Source organism: Lutjanus erythropterus, chromosome 2 (genome assembly GCF_056507025.1).
Source record: "Lutjanus erythropterus isolate fLutEry1 chromosome 2, fLutEry1.hap2, whole genome shotgun sequence".
Taxonomy (NCBI): domain Eukaryota; kingdom Metazoa; phylum Chordata; class Actinopteri; order Lutjaniformes; family Lutjanidae; genus Lutjanus; species Lutjanus erythropterus.
The window spans coordinates 21,098,549-21,116,873 of NC_139318.1; the positions used below are offsets into that span (position 1 = coordinate 21,098,549).

The following is an 18,325-nucleotide window of genomic DNA, read 5'->3' on the forward strand; positions in this document are numbered from 1 at the left end:
CCATATTAGGATAATATATATGATGTTACTGGATCATAATTAGTGATTATCAGTTATCAGTAATCTCTTTCAGGTTCACATATTTTATATACTGCTTATATAGATCAATCTATACTAATTTATCATATTTCACTAGTTTATTTATATGTGTTTTATTAATAATCCGAATCTACAAAGTTACTTGGGTTATCAAATAGATGTAGTGGAGTAAAAAGTGCAATACTGGCTTCCAAAATATAGTAGAGTAGAAGTATGAAGTAGTATATAATGGAAATACTCAATTAAAATAGAGTACTTGAGTAAGTGTACTGAGTTACTTTCCAAAAAAAGGAACAATCGATTATATGAATGTTTCCCAACATTTTCAAGGTTAATGCCCAGTGTATATTTTATTCAGTCGATTTTGTATGACCTATTGTTTCAATTTTCTGTCACTTACTTCCTTGTTAAACATGTGCCTGCTCGTCTGTCTGTGGTGTGATTTACTGGTCACATGACTGACTGCAGTCTCTGTACCGGTTTATAAGTCTGAGTTTACCACAGACACACAGTGGTTTGTGTCTCTGACAGCGACGGCAGCCTGCGGTCTCTCCTCTCTGTTTATCTGTAACGCTTCTTATTGAAGCCCACGGGTCCGGTGTTAAAATGGCTCGGACGGCTGTGTTTGTTGTACTGTTTTCAGTCGTGCTGTCCGGTGTTTTTGCCGGAGTGTTTTTCAACAAGAAGCAGCCCTGTTATGTCCGCACACCGAGGAGAAACGACTTCGGACTGAGGTAAGTTCAACAGATTTCACTGCCTTTTTAAAATGCGCGAGTAACGAAGAGTTTTAAACTAGTTAGCTTAGTTGCGAGAAAAGCTTGTTTGTTATTATGCTAGCTAGCTAACGTTAGCTCCAGAAAGCCGTTAGTTTATCAGCAGCTCAGCAGGCAGAGATAACGTTCAAAGTCAAATGTGACAAAAACAGCGCTAACCTCAGGGTGGAGAAGTTAGGGGAAAAACAAACATACAACTCGGGTTAAACTCGATAAAACAGGGAGTTTTGTTTTGGGTTCATTCTTGTTTTCCTGAGTACTTGGTTCTGAGTAGCTGCTCGGTCCGATACGGTCTTGAGTGCTTGAAGTCAAACGAAACTGAACAAAAACGTTTGTCATCATTTTAAACACATCACGAGGTGTATTGAATCACAGGTTGAGGAAGTTATCAGGTTATTTCCCTACAGTAGAGCTGTCAAGACTTGTGTCGGATAAAAATGAATAAATAAACTATAACAATCACAGTATTTTACAATGTGTTTAGTCATTTAACTTTTAGATTGTAAATTTTGTGTACATGTTATCTATCAACCCTAAACCCTAAACGCTGCTTTAAAGACTCCAGTACTGTAAGCTACATATTGTACAGTGTGAAACAGGAAGACACGAATTAAACATTACAGCACTAGGTTCAAGATAATATCAGTATAAACCTTAAAGGCTAAAATGATAACTGATTATCCAGTTGGCAGAAAATAAATACACAGCTAATTTAATTATTAATAACTGATTTGGTTATTGGTTTGTCAAGCATAAATGCCAATAATTAGATTTTTTTTCTAGTTCCTCAAATGTGAAAAATAGCTTCTTTTTTCTCCTTGTGTTACATTATACTGAGCTGAACATTTTGGGGTATTAGACAGGACAAAACACTTGATGAAGACACGTGATGACCTTATCTTGAAAAATACACTCCTCTGTGCTCTGGCCAAACTATGGAATGGTGACTTTATTTCTATCAACCTCAAGCATAAATGTAGTATTTGTGTACTGTAATTTATCAGCTCACAAAGAGACTTAATACATTTGCAATCCTTGTAATAAAATGATTTTCATTGTTGACTAATCTGTCTTTATTATTATTAATCATTTAGGCTATCAAATGTCAGAAAATAGTGTTAAATGACCATCAGAGGTCATCTGATGTCATGTTTGGTCTGACAGACAGTCCCAAAACCAAAGACCCAAACCCAAAGACAGTCAGCTTACAGTCATCTAAAACAGAGAACAACTCTTACATTTTTGCCCAAAGGAAAACTGTAAGAAAACAGCATCTTAATGAGGCACCTGTCCCAAAAACAGATATCTTCAGATGAAAGAATCACATCATCATGATTTTTTTTTTCCAGTAAAAATTGAAATTGTAATTCAAAAATGATCATTCCCACTAATGGTACTGCACATCACAATTTCAGTCAAAATAACCACAATATGACTTTTTTGCCATATCTTGCAGCCCTAGTCTTGTGTATTATTGAGTGTGTTGCTACTGCAGAACTAATGTATGTAATTACCTGTCCATTCACAGGACTTCTCCTCGTCCTCACGAGTATTTAAAAATTTCTGATCTGCCCAAAGCATGGGACTGGAGGAACATCAACGGCACCAACTATGTGAGCACCACCCGCAACCAGCACATCCCCCAGTACTGTGGCTCCTGCTGGGCCCATGGCAGCACCAGCGCCATGGCAGGTATGACTCAGTGTATTTTCCTTTTCTACTGGTGACTTTCAAACACGCTGAATCGAATTGTGGTTTGATGGCAGGTTGGAACAACTTGGGCTCACATGACTGTTCAGATAAAATTTAATGTAGGGTGACAGTTTCACTTCCTCTTTATGCAGCAGTGACTTGATAAATAGAACTGGTTTCCCGGTTTTTAGTTTTATTTCTCATTTCAGCTCTGTGTTTGTTCCCTGACCAGATCGTATCAACATTAAGCGGAAAGGAGCGTGGCCGTCTGCCTATCTCTCTGTCCAGCATGTGATCGACTGTGGTGGTGCTGGCAGTTGCCATGGAGGGGATCACACTGGCGTTTGGGAGTACGCTAGCACACATGGGATCCCAGACGAGACCTGCAACAACTACCAGGCTAAAGACCAGGGTGAGGCTCCTTCAGTGTACTATGTAATGGTTACAATCACTAACACTGTCTGAGTCTGAGTTGTTTTATGTTCTCTGTCCCTCTCTAAAGAGTGCAAACCCTTCAACCAGTGTGGCACCTGCACCACCTTTGGAGTGTGCAACATTGTAAAGAACTACACCCTGTGGAAAGTGGGAGATTATGGAGATGTGAGCGGGAGGGAGAAGATGATGGCAGAGATTTACGCTAGAGGACCCATTAGGTTTGCATTGTATTTATGCTTTTCTTTTATACAGCAGCAGACGGCCCCATAAAAACACCCACTAACCCAAAGACTGAAAGGAGCCTGCATGCACCTTCCAGACCAGTGGCATGCAGAGACAAACATGTACCATATGAGTTCCTCACACGTCAAGGACAATACATGAAAAGTGGTAAATGTCCCGTTGCGATTGAAAATCAGGAGAAAGAGTGTTCGAATCTGACAACTTTTTTTGACCAGCCAACTAGTCAAAAAAAATATTAATTGTTTGGATATTGTAGACTCACACACACATACACACTAGGCCTTTTTATCTCCTCTACCTCCTAAGAAACCCTTGATGTTGAAAAATAGAAACAAATCAAGTAATTGAATGTCTAATTTGTGGGCTTAAACGGGGAGTAATGATCAAAGATATAGTACATACAGGCCAGATTTTAGATAATTAATGCACAAATGGTCTATGACACTAGTGTTATAGACTGCAATATCTGGCAAATGGCAAATGTTTGGTCTGTAGCTCAACAGTTAGAAACTGGGCCAAATTAAGAGGAACTGCAACTAAAAATATTTAATATAAACATAAATATTCAGCTGCTGAGTCCGTCCAGTCCCTCCAGTCACCCTGTCGTTGTTGTTGAAGTCCACAGCAGTAGAACGTTAAATTAACATATACACACACACATCTTCATTCCAGTGTTTTATCTCTCTCTAGTCAGTGATGTGTGGTGTTTGTTTTCTCTCCAGCTGTGGGATCATGGCCACAGACAAGCTGGATGCCTACACCGGAGGTCTGTACTCTGAATATCAGGACAGTCCTTTCATCAACCACATTGTGTCTGTGGCAGGCTGGGGAGTGGAGAACGGAGTTGAATACTGGATTGTACGCAACTCTTGGGGAGAGCCATGGGTAAGTCCTAAGTGAATGTAGGAATTGTAGAATTGTAAGAACAATTATCTTTGGTATTATTTATTAAGAGTTTAATGGTCAAAACTCAGTTAATCTTCTTCATCAGGACTGTGTGGATGTGCTGTTTATTCAGATAAACAATGTGTTGGGTGCTCTTTGAAAACAGAATAATCAGGAAGGCCATCCAGGCACTCCAAAAAATAAACTGTAATGACGAGGAAGGAAAAATCAAAAAGGCTTTTATTAAAATGTCTAATTCATTTAAAATTCCGGCATACTTAGACACGCTTTGTTCAAAGCCCTGACGTGTTGCCAGATTGGTTTGTTGGTTTCCAGCCCAAGAATTGCTCAAAACCTGCCCGAAACTTTTTGATAATAAGTAATATGCATGAATTCATGAACAACAGCAATGTTATTGTGGTTCATAACAAATTTTCAATATGACATCATAATAATAGACAAAAATTGAATTGTTCACCAGTAGGCTCATATAACATAAAATAACAGATTTTATCGAACTCGGTTAACTGCAACAAGCCTTGACAGTATGCCGACTAAAGTGCAGCCGTCACAGACGCATGAAGGGGGAGAGAGAGAGAGAGAGAGAGAGAGACATACACACAATCCCATACTATCACAAAGCCAAACAAATGACATTGTAGTGTTTCTGTTATAATGAATATACAGATATGATATGATGCAGTGTATCTCCTCTCAGCAGGTAAGAATTGTGTAACTGGATATGTCCGCATAATTAAGGAAAAAAATATGAATACATTTTTAATATTATCTCATTCTTAATGTATTTAAAAAAAAAAACAGCCCAAGTGCCTGGGTTTCCTTCCTCATTAATATTCAAATACTGCTAAATTCTGATTGGTGCGCAGAATACATGACATCACCTTTTTCAAGATGAGCTTTAACCACTTCAAACCAGTGATGAAAATCAGATAAAACAGCATAGACGGATATCAATTTGTTGATTTGTGAAAGTAGGAACAGAATTAGGTTTTTGTGACTCCTCTGAATCCACTGTCCAACTCAAAAAATTATGCAGTGGAAGTTAAAAGTGACTCTATACATTCATACATGATTATTGTGATTTACCAGCTGATTGAATTTTTTTGAAAAATGCCCATCACTAGTTCAGAGTCCAAGGCTAGGAATGCTACTTGATGTTCAATACCATTTTCTTTTTTCTTTCCGATACCTGAATTTTAGATATTGGCCATTACAGAGTACTAATCCAATACTAGTGAGTTTAAAAATAACAGCAAAAGAATAAAAAAGGTCAGGATTCATAAAATATGTGATACCTGATTGGTGCATAGACTGGTGTAATCGCCTGATCCAGCATTTTAAGCTGTGTCCGAGGCATTTCTTATACTTTTATCGGTGTGGGAACAAGCTGAAGTTCACCCAAAGATATTTAACTATCACACAAAACAAAGAAAACCTGCAGTTCCTCACAATTGAGAAGCTGAAGCTGGAGGATGTTTGCTGCTTTGGCTCAAAAAATGATTAATCCATGACTTTTCCCCCCTCCTCTCCTCAGGGTGAGAAGGGCTGGCTCAGGATCGTGACCAGTGCCTACAAAGGAGGAAGTGGCAGCAAATACAACCTGGCAGTGGAGGAGGACTGCATGTACGGAGACCCAATCGTCCCCAAGTCTTACCTGTAGAGAACAGCACCCACTGCATGCTCTCATGTCTTCCTGTGTTGGGTAGAGGGCACTTTCTTTATATGCAAACTGTTCAAAAGGGAATAAGTCCAGATTTTTCTTTTTAGGTATTTGAAATTATGTCTTACACTTGTAATCAGGGGTCACATTTCAGTGCCAAGGTCTTCAGCTGGATGTCAGACCTGCTTGAATCAATGCAGATATTTGGAGTTTAACCACTGTAAGGTCTGCGGGCTGTTGAACAGTCTGAAATGTATAAACTGGGTGGGAGGAGTGAAACACATCAGTAAAAAAAAAATATCTGTGCTTCAGCAAATTCAAGCAGTGCATGCTTGAACAGCCACTCTACTCTGAAAAGATGCCAGAAATTCTTCAGTTTACATTATCAAGAGGACACAGACAGCTTTTCATAGCTTAGATTTTTTAGTGCAAACTGACTCAGCCAAAGAACATGGTGTTTTTATTATGATTTGTTCTACACTGCTGCGACACTGAATGTTTTCAGTGTGTGGTGTTAATGTATTGACAATATTGCACTACACCCTGATGGAGGATTTTTAGACTCAAACTGAAAAAAAAAAAATAAGTGTGCCTTACATGAACGAACTTGCAGTCACGTATAGATTTATGTAATTTGCTGTTTTTCATACTGAACAATCTACACACCAGAAATTCTGTAAAAAATGTACAAACTGCCAATAAACACAACAGTTAAAAGTGATGCTCCATACAAAATCTGTCCTTTGAGTATCAGTCACTCACTTTGTCTGTACTAGGGCTGAAACCAGAGCAGTTATAGTTTTATTTAGTTTTGATTTTTCTTTTCAAGTCAGTTTCAGTTTGTTCATTATAGTGTTTAAACATGTTTGCTTTTAGTTTTTATCAGTTTCAGTATGAGTTCAGTGTTTGTTACATTACAGACACAACACATGTGCACCAATGTCCCACATGCTGCTTGTGTTGACAAATTTGGCCAAAGACTAAAACTAAAAACACTTCCTATATATTTTTATTTTAAATATCTTTTCACTTATCTAAAGTTTTATTCTTATTTCAGTAAACTAAACTAAACTGTATTTTTTTTCTACACCTAGTTCATTTTTTTTTTTTTATAACAACCTCAGCTGAAACGTGGTCATAAACAAGCTGAGTTTTCCCCAGAAAATGATTGTTTTGGTGACATGACTATAAAGTTTCTTAGTAACTTTTCAGGACGCTCCTGCAGCATAATCCACTTATCCACTGTTCATCTACTGCATGTGGCAATCATCAAATTATAACGGCCACAATTTCAAAGGTTTCTTGCTTTGTGCTATGAAAAAAGCTCATCTGGTGCAGATCCAGTTTCAGATCCATATTTACTGACACTATTTAAAACTGCATTTGAGAAAATGAGACTTACCATGACGTGTGCAGTCTTGAGCCACAATGGGGAACTAGTTTTATTGCTGTTAAAGGGATAGTTTGAATCATCTGAAGTGGGGTTGTATGAAGTATTTATTCATAGCCAGTATACCTACAACAGATGGTGATCAACACACCCCCAGTTTGGAGAAACAGCAGGAGCACCAGTGCAGGAAGCTATAGTAGTACTGCTGTGGACAGGATCAGCAACAAAATGTATTTTAGACACCTACAAAAAATGCCCCAAAAAATCACTTTAAGTGTACACTATACATAGAATAATTTTACCATTTTACCATGCCGTTAGACAGCCTTTTACAACAGGAACCCGTTGTTATGCAAGCCTCGCTCTCACGAACTAACTTTTTAAAGCAGAGAAGTCAAACAATAACACACACCAACTAACAGATGGAGTCGGTGGCAGACCAGCAACTCCATGTTCTGAGAGGTAAAATGACAGATTTTGCCTTTGGAGTGTGGTTAGGTGGAGAGAGCAACACCTTGGGTATATAACAGTGGTTTCCCATTGGAAAGGACTCTGTCTGATGGCAATAAAGTAATGAAAATATTCTAAATATGGTGTAGAAATAGACTGCTAATGATTTTATTGTAGTTAAAATGTTTTGCCGCAGGACCTGTCCTCAGCAGTACACCAGTGCTCTTGCTGCTTTTCCAAACTGGGGGTGTGCCGTGCCATTTACTATAGATAATTCACTGACGATGGATAAAGACATCATATTACTCCACCTCAAAAAAATCCAAACCATCCCCTTAAAATTTTAGACACTTACGTAAGTTTGATAACAATGTCTGATTGCAGGACGGTGCTAATATTCATGGCTTTTCTTAATTGGATTTTATGATTGGATAAAAATTCAAGAATGCAGAAACTACATATTCAGGTTTTTATTTTAAAATGGCTGAACCAACATAAAATATAGAAAATCAAATATACATGTGAAAAAGAAAACGTTTAGCTGCATCTTCAGAGGCTTCAGTCTGTCATATTACTGTACTCTTCCAGCAGCTCATTGACATTTGTCTTCTTGTCGCCTCAATAGAAACTAATCATTCACTTGGTCAAACTGAACAGTCGGTCTCCAAGCAATGTGCTTCACATCAAGCAGAGCATTTGGTTACCGTGGAGATATAATCGTAGATATCATCTGTCCTCTCTTATGTCTCTGGTAAAGTCTCCAACAAGAACATTTTCAGTGTCCTCTCCACATCAGTTTATCATGATGAAGTTTGACTTGCAATGAGCTGAAAAACAAATAATTACCTGCGCGTCAGAATGTGATGAGGGGAAGTTTACGAAGTTAAACAACCTTTAAACAGTTACTTTATGTTCTAGTTTTACTGTCCATCTTAATATGTGAAAACCACTTCCTACTTATTTTTATGTACTTGCAAAGTTTTTATATGCATGGAAGCCCTGACTTCATCAGGATGCTGCAAACTTCTGTTAACATGTCACCTACCAATAAACTCTGCGACAGGGTCGTGCTCTCCCTCTGTGCGGATTGTTCCTGCGATGCTGTCATTTTCCAAGATGGGGAGGAAGAGCTGAACAAAGTCTGATGTGTAGGGAGGTGCGATCACGTCCAGCACCTATGAAGAGCAAAAGTGGAGTTGAATTATTCTGGTCTAAGGTTTGTTTTAATGCACAAGTAACAAATGTTTTCTGATGGTGTTATGGAATTATGTGGATAGCGCCAATCAGTCTGTGAGCAGGTCAGAAGGTGTGAGAATGAATCTGTAAACCCCTCACATTACCAGATAATCAGGGCTGAACAGACCAGATTTCTCCTCACATTGTCTGGAAGAGTGAATATGAGGTAAATCAGCCCAAAACTCTTGCAGTCTGACCTCAACTTAACTGTCTGCCATTTGATGCTGGGCAGTTGGTGTACAGTGGGTTTTAAGAGGTTTTTCACTGAAAACAGCTGCCTGCTGCAGCCAACAATGATGCTATGAGAACAGTGAGAGTGACCAAACCAGTGAAGTTGTAAGTTAAAAAAAAGCAATAATAATAATAACAACAACAACAATAATCATAAGCTTGACCCCTTTCACTTGGTTTTCACACAGTCATTTGGTAAATTATTGAGATTATTATTTGTTTAGGTGAATTTACCTCAAGTTTATACACTTTAAACACGACATTTTTACGGCCCTGAGTATTTAAAACAATTTAAGACTTTCAGGACCTGCAGACAGCCTTGAACTTCAGCGAGGAAAATATTGTTACATGTAAACCAGACGTCATTTAATTTCCTATGTTTTGTCTTTTCAACACTTATCAAGATCAGAAGCTGCTGTTACCTCTGTGACAAAATATCTAATGAGGGAGATGTCCGTGTTGAGTTTCTCCAGACACTTTCGAATGTAACTGACTACAGGCAGGACGTATCCACGGCTCAGTAGATGAACCATTCGGTCCAGCAGAGTCTTCTTTAACTCCAGCTGAGGGGGGGAAATGAAACCAGCACACAGTTCAGCAAACCTACTTCTGTTGAAAACTGGAATAAGAAACATCAGAGTGAGACAACACACACCTGCTCCATGACGTCCAGCTGAGAGTGCTCCGTCTCAAAGAGCTTGATGAGCAGCTGGAGGACCTGCGGGTGCAGCAGCTGGTGACAAGTACAGATCTGTGTGGAGGAAGCGTTCATGTTGAATTTCATCACAAACTTAAATAATGAAAGTTCAAAGTTTCATCTGGTGGTTATGTCATACCTCGTCAAGTAAAGCTAAATGAACCGGGGTGTGGTCGGTCTGCAGCTGGAAGTACCTCGGCTCAGACACCGTCCAGTCCACCCATTTCAACACCCCCATAGCAACAACTGGAAAGCTGAACACAAACACACAAACATGAAGTCAGCGGGATCAGTCAGAGATGAGTAGGGCTGCCTGTCAGTTCTTCTGTAGTTCAACTTAAGTGTCCGCCAAGTATGAAAAAGCTGTCACTCAACGTAAAGTCTTCATATTTTGAGGGGATAATATATTTCCTAATTTAAATCATACTTTCGGAATCAAACTCATGAATTATTTTTAGACAAAGTTCTTGTGCACCTGATTTGTGTTTAGACAAAATACTTGTTTGCAGTTTGTCTCATTTTGTTACAAATTGGTTTTGCATTCTTATGCTCAACAAAGTTAAGGTATTGAAATAAGGATACTTTTGTTAACAGCACAAAAGCTCTATCACATCAGCCACAGTATTGGAAAATCTGAAATGATACCCAGCCACTAGCAGTAAGATCAAAATCAATAAATAATTTCTGAGTGATCAGGAAAAAAGTTACATCGCATTAGATAAACCTCCTGAATACAATTTGTTTCAAGTTTTATTTTCTGGTCTGAATAAACTGTAAGCTATATTTTTTCAAGGACTTTTCACCCAAGTATTGACATTCACATTGGGTTTTAAGTACAGATGACAATCGAGAACCAGTTCCATATTGTCAGAGCCATCTGAATCGTATGCCACCGAGCTTACTGACTCTTTTTATTGATGTGGACATGTTTTTCTGACAGTTGCACGTTGCAAAACAATGACCTATGCTGCTGGAAACTTGCAATAAGCAGGAGTCCTGGTGGTGAGGAATAACCAGTCCAAAGTGTGGCTTCATTTCATGAGAAAGATGACAACAGTGGTTGTTGTAATGTCTGTAAAATGATCGCGTCAATCAATCAAGAAAGGAAACACCAGCAACATAAGCTTATTTGACACTACATGCAGCTGCCACTGCTTCCCAACCGAGCAGTGGGTAAATAGGCAGGCTTAGCAGATTTTTTTTTCTTTGATTAAAAAAACATAAATGAGAATGAATGCTGTAGAAATATTCTCTCATTTCATCCTTTTTAGATATCAGACTGTTAACGAAATTTAGCTCTCAGGCTACAGCCAACTCAAACTGCTCCTCAGCTCAGAGTCAGCAAAGCCTTTTGACGCTGCACAAGGAGAGAAGGGAACAAAGAAAGGAAGGCTGAATCAGTGTCACTGTGCAGTCACAAAATTTCTAGTGAAACGTTTGCACCATTTTTCAACGGCAGAAAAAAACTGAATTTCGGTAGGTTACCTGCCTTCAGGAATTGCACGAGAATTGATAATTGCATTGGTATTATGCTTAAAATTTTATGAATTCCCATCTCTAGTTTTAAGTTATTTATGTCAGTTTTAAGTGGCAACTAACTGCACTAATTTATTAACTAATTACAATAATAACAGATTTAAGGATTTTGAGGAACAAGATCTTGGCCGTCTACTCACCGGATGCACTGGTACAAAGTGCCGAGCTCAGCCACCAGCTCTGTGGCGCCTTTGTTCTCGTTGCAGCACAGGTTGTGCACAGTCTCTATGGCCTTCGAAGTTGACTTCAGCTCATCTTTATTGATGTTGACTCGCTTGTTCTGTGATTGACAAGAAAGAAGTTTAGGGAAGGCAGCTGTGGTGCTGAAATGAAAACAAGGAGCATGGGAATTTGGTAAGGAAATAAATCATTTAAATTAGCTACTTCAGCCAGTTTAGATAAATCAAATAACTGAAAATTACCATGATTGGAATTTAGTTGAACTAACAACCAACTACTGTCACTAACTTTTTTATATCTAACTTATTCAACAGCACAGAGAAACATCAGCACATTCTTTTTTGTACCTTTTTCCAGGTTTCAACCACACTGGCAGCGTAGGCCAAGATGTGGATGTATTTGTGTTTGTGGTCTTGGTTGATCTTTGATCCAGGTTTAAAGAGTGACTGCATGAACAGGTCCAGAAAAGCTGGCACTCGGATCTAAAGACGAGGATGATAAACTATTAAAGTCAGCTGCACCTTAAATAACAAGCATGTAGTGGACGTGATCAGGGTTAAAGATGCTCCGCCCTCACCAGCTCCACAGGAGGCGGGTCCATGCTGCTGAACATCTTGAACAAAACAGTGATATCTGCAGGATTCAGGGCTCCTTTAGACAACATGGCACCCAGTGCCTGGCAGGCTCGAGGGTAGGCTGCTGCTGTACCAAGTGCCAGGGTTATCTGACTGGCATCGTGACCTCTGAGAACCACAACCACGGCGTTAATATCAACAGTTAAATTTACCCACACAACCCAACCTACTTCCTTCTCTTGACACTTCTCTGAACTTCATCACCTAATATCATTAAAAAATAGATGCTTCTCTGTTTCTGAAACAGGCAGTGTCCTGGGTCCTGCTGCAAGAAGGGAGTATTCATCCAGATAAACTCATCCACTCCTGTGATCTTTTACTCTTCACTGAACAATTTTACCTCCTGAAACATTATAAAACAAGACATGTTATGGTGAAATTCTGCTGAAAAGGGGACAGAGGTACCTCTCATGCGCCGACTTCTGCACCTCCTGGCCGATCCTACGAACAGCTGAACCTCCCTGTTCCTCTTGAGCGAGGATGGACATCATTGCCTGGGCAAATAGGTACGTGTGCTCACCATGACAGACCATCTTCTGCAAGAGAGATGAGGGAACAACTCAGCAAGGATGATAACACACAGTCACAGGAGTGACTTTTATACTCTGTGGTGCTAATATAACACGACTTGCTATTTTCATTTGGGACTAAACTGGTAAATCTATAGCGAGTGAGTCTATAAAAAATGTCTATAAAATGTCACAAGAAGAGTGAAAAAGAGCCATCACAGTCCAGGACGACATCTTCAAATTGTTTGTTTCATCTGACCAACACTCCAAAATTCAAATATATTCAATAAATGATCATCTAAAGCAGCAGCAAATTCACGTTTCAGAAGCGGAAATCAGTGAATGTTTGCAGTTTCGCTTGATAATTGACTAAAAAATGATTATCAAACGTATTGATAATTTTCTGTCAAGAGACTAATCAGCACTACAATCTGGGTTTATAAAGGTCCTGTGTGTAGGATTCAGTGGCCTCTGAGATGAGGTGATTGCAATCTGCAAACTCACAATACTGTCCCCTTGTTTGCATGCACAAAAACCTACTGTGGCTGTGAAACTCGCAGAAAATGTGAAAGGCCAGATCTATAGGCAGTGTTTGGTTTGTCTAGTCGGGGCTGCTGTAGAAACATGGTGACCTGCATGGAAGAGGACCTGCACCCACTGCAGTTATAAACAACTGACTCTAGGGCAACAAAAACACATCAACTTTTACTTTCAGGTTATTAGACAAATGAAAACTTGAATATTATATTACTTTCTGCCGAAAGATCCCCATAAATTTTACACATAGACCTGTAAATGTCAAAAGAACTGCAAGGTACTAAGGTGCAATACAGAGGATTTAATACCTGAAAAGACAAAAGTAAATCCTCACTCTGAAGTAAAAAGAAGCAGGACTCAAAATAATTTAGTGACACATCATATTCTTGCCCCATGTATTTTGACCAGAAGACTCACAGCAAATTCTGGCAGGTTCTTCTCCAGGTTTTCTTCTCCTCCATCCAGCAGCGTGGCCAAAGACGTCCTCAACACCCGGGAGAAAACCTCCAGTTGCTGACATGCTGTAGACACACTGGTGATCTCACCCTGATAACCTGCATCTGAAATGAGCTTCACACACATCCACACAAAAACATGACTAACGCAAATAGACCCTTCCAAGACATTAATTTTCATTTAACGACTAATGATTTTATTTTTGAAAAACTATTGTTTAGTCTGTAAAATCTCAAACTACCAAAAGACACACCTGCATCTTTAAATTGTTATTTTGTCTGTCAAAACCCCCAAACCCAAAGATATTCAATTTATAGTGATACAAAATTTAGGAAGCAACTAAATCCCCACATTTAGCAAGCAAAATTCTAAAAGATTTACTTGAAAAGACAAGGACAGAAATTGATTGATTAAATTATTGTTTCAGCACTAACCTATTTCTATTTATCTGATGAGGAAAGTAACTATAAATAAACTCTTGCTTCCTTTTATTCTCACAGCAAATGAACAAAATCACATGCTGCTGACTTGAGAAACTTCAAATTCAGTCCTCCATTCTCAAGGACAGTCACATAATTACATAACTACCAGGCCATCACTGTTATTACCAGTGTCATACCTTCACAGTGAAGTTGAGCATCAGGCAGTCTGGGTGAGCCTCGGCCAGTTTATAGAAAAGATCTCTCCATGTGGTGTGTGCTATCATCTGCTCAAGCCAAGCAGGAGTCTGAAAACGCAGGAGACTCGGTTGGTTTGGTTCAGAAGAGCTTCACTTATACGTAACCCTAACATGAAACCTTTCGCGTAAGATGTTCAGGATTTGTGATCACTTGTAAAATCCCAACTGCGTGTTCAGAAGTCTCACCTCTCCCTCTACTGTGAAAATGGAGTCTGCTTTCTGAGGGTCAAAGTGCTTTATCAAGAGACTCTTGAGGTGATTTTCTACTCTCTCTTGGACCTGAGCGGGCTCTACACCTGCAGACAAAATAAAGAAATTACGGACTACTGAAAGATCATCATAAGGCACAAGGAAGGAGTCGTAGTGTCAACGATGACTCAAAGATCAGAAAACACTGCAGGCCCTTGCAGTCTGCCACCTACCCATCTGGATGAGCCACTCTGCAAGCAGATTAACGGTCTGAGCCACAGCAGAGTAGTTCTCAGAGAGAAGCTGGATGACATGTTCTGGAGATCCACCTGCCTGGAAATACCTATAGGAAAAAGAGGGTTTCTATCATCCCACTCTCAGTCGGTCGGTCCTTATGATTCATGTGTCCAATCACTAGTCGTCCTGTGTAGTCTTGTTTTGATGCAGAAATGTTGTGAATATTGCACAGGGATGAGCGATGAAGGGTCCATGACTATCCATGAGTGTATAACACTTAATATTAAGTCTTGTATGAGAAAACAGGTTCTTACGTTTTCAGTGTGTTGAAGATGGCAGGCTCCATGATGTAATCCCTGCTGGAGAATTTCTGCAAGCAATCCTCCTGGGTTTTCCCATCATTCTCCCCTTCAACATAATCCTCCTGAAACATACATACATTTTAGAGCCCAACCAATACTGGATCTTTGTGGATGATGCCACCACTGATACTGTTAGTAGGGAATAAAGAAAATCTTATATTCATGTATTGGTCAATATTCTTTATGACATTAGGGCACTGAAACAGCAAACAGTCACAGATATTCTTAATAATTACAAATAACTATGATTTTTTGTTTTTTAAGAAAAGCACAAATAGGACAATTTGAATTAAGGATCAAATATACATAAAATACTTCCTATGATACTTTAAAAAAACAAAAAATGCATTATGTAAAAAAATATTGGACAACATCTAAGGGGATACAGATACAGCCTACTGAAATAGCTGCACTAGGCCAATAATATCTACCGATCTTTCTGTCTGGCTCTAACACATCTGTTTATGCTTCTGCAATGGGTCTTTTGTCTTGAGAATAGCAACACACTATCCCCCTTATGTCTTTTAAATGCAATAATATGTATGGCGTGACAGCAGCACTGACAAGTGCTATATGACTAACACCATGAAGTACTTTTTCTTAGAACTATTGATTTTGGACAAGCTGTCTACTGACAAATGTATTCAGGGGCTGTAGTACGTCCCTGTCCATTTCTACCAGACACAGTTTTCTGAAGTTTATGTATAAGGCTTTAAAATGGTAAACACTGAGTCACTGGTACCTGGCAGTGAATTAAAAAAACAGGAAATATATTATGTAATCATGTCAATTTAATCCCTCACAATCTTTAACATAAATTTTTTTTCGTCTTATATTTCTTAATATGAAAAGGCCCATCTGCCAAATTGAACAAAATGTTTTATCTGCTACAGACATTTATTGGTGAAGTTGTATGACTGTTTAGAGCATCATTACATGTAAAGTACGCTGAAGGTAAAGTTTGCTAAATGCCCACAACAAATGGACTTTTCATTCCTTTTGACTTATCTAATTAAATACATGTTAAATAAATAAATACATGCGACTACTTTTGGATTTGCCTTTATAAACATATATTTGACAGACGTGTATGAGTGTAGCAAGACGTGGTTTCTGCTGCAGAGCTTCAGATGATTTCACTTTTTAATTTTACATAACGGACAAAACAGAAACAAAACAAAATGTTTGTCATAAAGTTAATATTGCATTACTGTTAGCAATGCATCATTAACTTAATAACAAAACAAAAGGTTTGTTATTAAGTTAATGTTGCATTGCTAACAGTAAAGGTGGAACATGGGTCCTATATAAAAGGGAACCATTGATCTGCGAAGCTCTCACGAGATTTGTGTGCGTTGAATCGTCAATGTGCACCTTGTACAAATGAATTATGATATATAATGTGACAACACTGTGAATAAACCTTGGTAAGGTCTGTGGACAGAAAACACTTCTTAAGAATTAAGAAAAGATCATGATTTGAGTTATCGTAATCGCTCTCGCGAGATCTTCCACGGGCTCTTTCGCGGGTCTGGCGTTCCCTTCGAGACACCACCTGCAATGTGTCCACCGGCTGTAACATAGGTTAGCCTTTAGCTAGCTAACAGTGCCGCTAAGCTGCTGTGGATTCCAACCGTCTCATCAGTACAGCTGTGTGAACACATTTATATTTGTACATCACCTCCGTGTTAGCTGAACGTTCATGTCATGTCACATGCCAGTGGCTTGTGTAGCTGTAGCTAAGATAATGCTACCTGGCTAATCGACTGTGCAGCCAAACAGCAACAAGTCATATCTCACCAAGTTACCGTCTGTGCCCTCCCAGTCTCCACCACCGCTGTAATATTCCTCGTCCATGATGACGGGAAAGGAGAACCGTTCAATTAGCTACAATAACCGTGCCGTACGGTTTAAATCTTGAGGTGTGACTTGTTTTACCACTGATGATGCTGAGCGGTCAAGATGCTGAAAGTAGCTAGCTTGTTTAGCTAGCAGGCTAACAACAACAGGCGGAAAATGGCGAGACGGTGCACAGCAGGCCACGCCCCCCATTTTGAATGTCGTGTCTAGAAGGGAACGTTTGATTTGAGAAACTCTCGCGAGGTTTGTACGCGTTGTGTCTTCACGGTGCACCTTGCGCAAACTAATCACGTTTCATAATGTCAGAATGCTGTGGTTTGAACGATTTTAGGGATATATTTGTCCCTTGGTAGGTGCTGAAGAAAAGCTCATTAAAACCGATTACTCTCACGATTTCTTTCGCGTGTCTAGGGTTCCCTTTTAGACACGACTTCTTTTAAGACTAAACGGGGCTGTGTCCTGAGTTACGTCTGTCAGGCACAATGGTCTAATGAAACGTTTCACGTTATAAAACAAATATAGCATGCTGTACAACAAGAAACGTTTCCTGTTATAACGTGATATAACATGAAACGTTTTATGTTATAACAATAAGTCATCATGTTATAACACGAAATGTTTGACGTTATAACAACATATGTAATAGTGTATTGCTAAGACAGGCTTCTTTTCAAAAATGTGATGTTTGTCGAAATACCTGAACTTACTACTGTTTTATCATGTGCACAAATACAGACTAGAATAAATTAAGATACTCCAGTTGTGTGTGAAAAAATCAACAGTACAGAGAAACAGACTTTCCTTGCATATTATATGTAAATAAAACTCTTTGCCTCCTCCCTTCAAACCCATCCCCTCCACATCAAAACTGAAATAAAAACAGTTCTAAAAAAATGTCACTCAAAAAATTATTAAGAAAAAAAAAATCACAAGATTATTGTAAAAACTATAAGTGGAGAATGAACATGAACAGATTAGCTTTGTTATCTCAGATGACAAAATAATTAACTTGTGATCTCTAGATCAAATATTTGCAAGAGTGGCCGTTTTTGGCTCCTTTAAAACAAAGACACAAAGATTACAAAAATAAATAAATCAATCAAAATAAAATAAATAATTTTTAATGTTCATGTTTTATTTTCAAGGGAACTTTCGCTTGTGTCTTTCATGTCATTCATTTGTTCCCGCCTCCATTAAACTTTTAAATAGTGCTGTTGCATGAGGCTGCAGGGATTGTGCAATAGTTTCATGGGTTTTTTTTTTACCACAGGGTATGTGCAATATGTGTTATGTATTTGTATGTGCAATATCTTGTAATGTGCAATTTATTTATTATGTTGTTTGTTTTATCACACTGTGGAGGCATGTTGTGTGCAGCATTTGAGTCCCTATG

The 18,325-nt window shown here is 38.8% G+C and overlaps 2 protein-coding genes across 2 annotated transcripts; one reads left to right on the forward strand and one right to left on the reverse strand.

Moving 5' to 3' along the window:
* Positions 1-538: 538 nt before the first annotated feature.
* ctsz (cathepsin Z) lies at positions 539-6,334 on the forward strand. Its single transcript, XM_084731834.1, has 6 exons — positions 539-773; positions 2,341-2,504; positions 2,737-2,916; positions 3,007-3,157; positions 3,905-4,067; positions 5,623-6,334. The coding sequence occupies exons 1-6, from the start codon at positions 646-648 to the stop codon at positions 5,746-5,748; spliced, it is 912 nt and encodes a 303-aa protein (XP_084587960.1). The 5' UTR covers positions 539-645; the 3' UTR covers positions 5,749-6,334.
* A 1,709-nt stretch (positions 6,335-8,043) lies between these two features.
* nelfcd (negative elongation factor complex member C/D) lies at positions 8,044-17,088 on the reverse strand. Its single transcript, XM_084731846.1, has 15 exons — positions 16,873-17,088; positions 15,025-15,134; positions 14,707-14,816; positions 14,471-14,580; positions 14,225-14,332; positions 13,567-13,719; positions 12,509-12,639; positions 12,046-12,211; positions 11,816-11,950; positions 11,429-11,568; positions 9,892-10,006; positions 9,711-9,806; positions 9,478-9,618; positions 8,634-8,763; positions 8,044-8,415 (listed from the first exon to the last, which is right to left on the reverse strand). The coding sequence occupies exons 1-15, from the start codon at positions 16,927-16,929 to the stop codon at positions 8,381-8,383; spliced, it is 1,737 nt and encodes a 578-aa protein (XP_084587972.1). The 5' UTR covers positions 16,930-17,088; the 3' UTR covers positions 8,044-8,380.
* Positions 17,089-18,325: the final 1,237 nt, after the last annotated feature.

Coding starts and splice junctions, on each gene's coding strand:
- ctsz (XM_084731834.1), top strand. CDS start 646: ATGGCTCGGACGGCTGTGTTTGTTGTACTGTTTTCAGTCGTGCTGTCC. Junction 774..2,340: donor AGAAACGACTTCGGACTGAG/GTAAGTTCAACA, acceptor GTCCATTCACAG/GACTTCTCCTCGTCCTCACG. Junction 4,068..5,622: donor ACTCTTGGGGAGAGCCATGG/GTAAGTCCTAAG, acceptor TCCTCTCCTCAG/GGTGAGAAGGGCTGGCTCAG.
- nelfcd (XM_084731846.1), bottom strand. CDS start 16,929: ATGGACGAGGAATATTACAGCGGTGGTGGAGACTGGGAGGGCACAGAC. Junction 15,135..16,872: donor AGGGCACAGACGGTAACTTG/GTGAGATATGAC, acceptor TGTATGTTTCAG/GAGGATTATGTTGAAGGGGA. Junction 9,807..9,891: donor ATTTAGCTTTACTTGACGAG/GTATGACATAAC, acceptor TCCTCCACACAG/ATCTGTACTTGTCACCAGCT.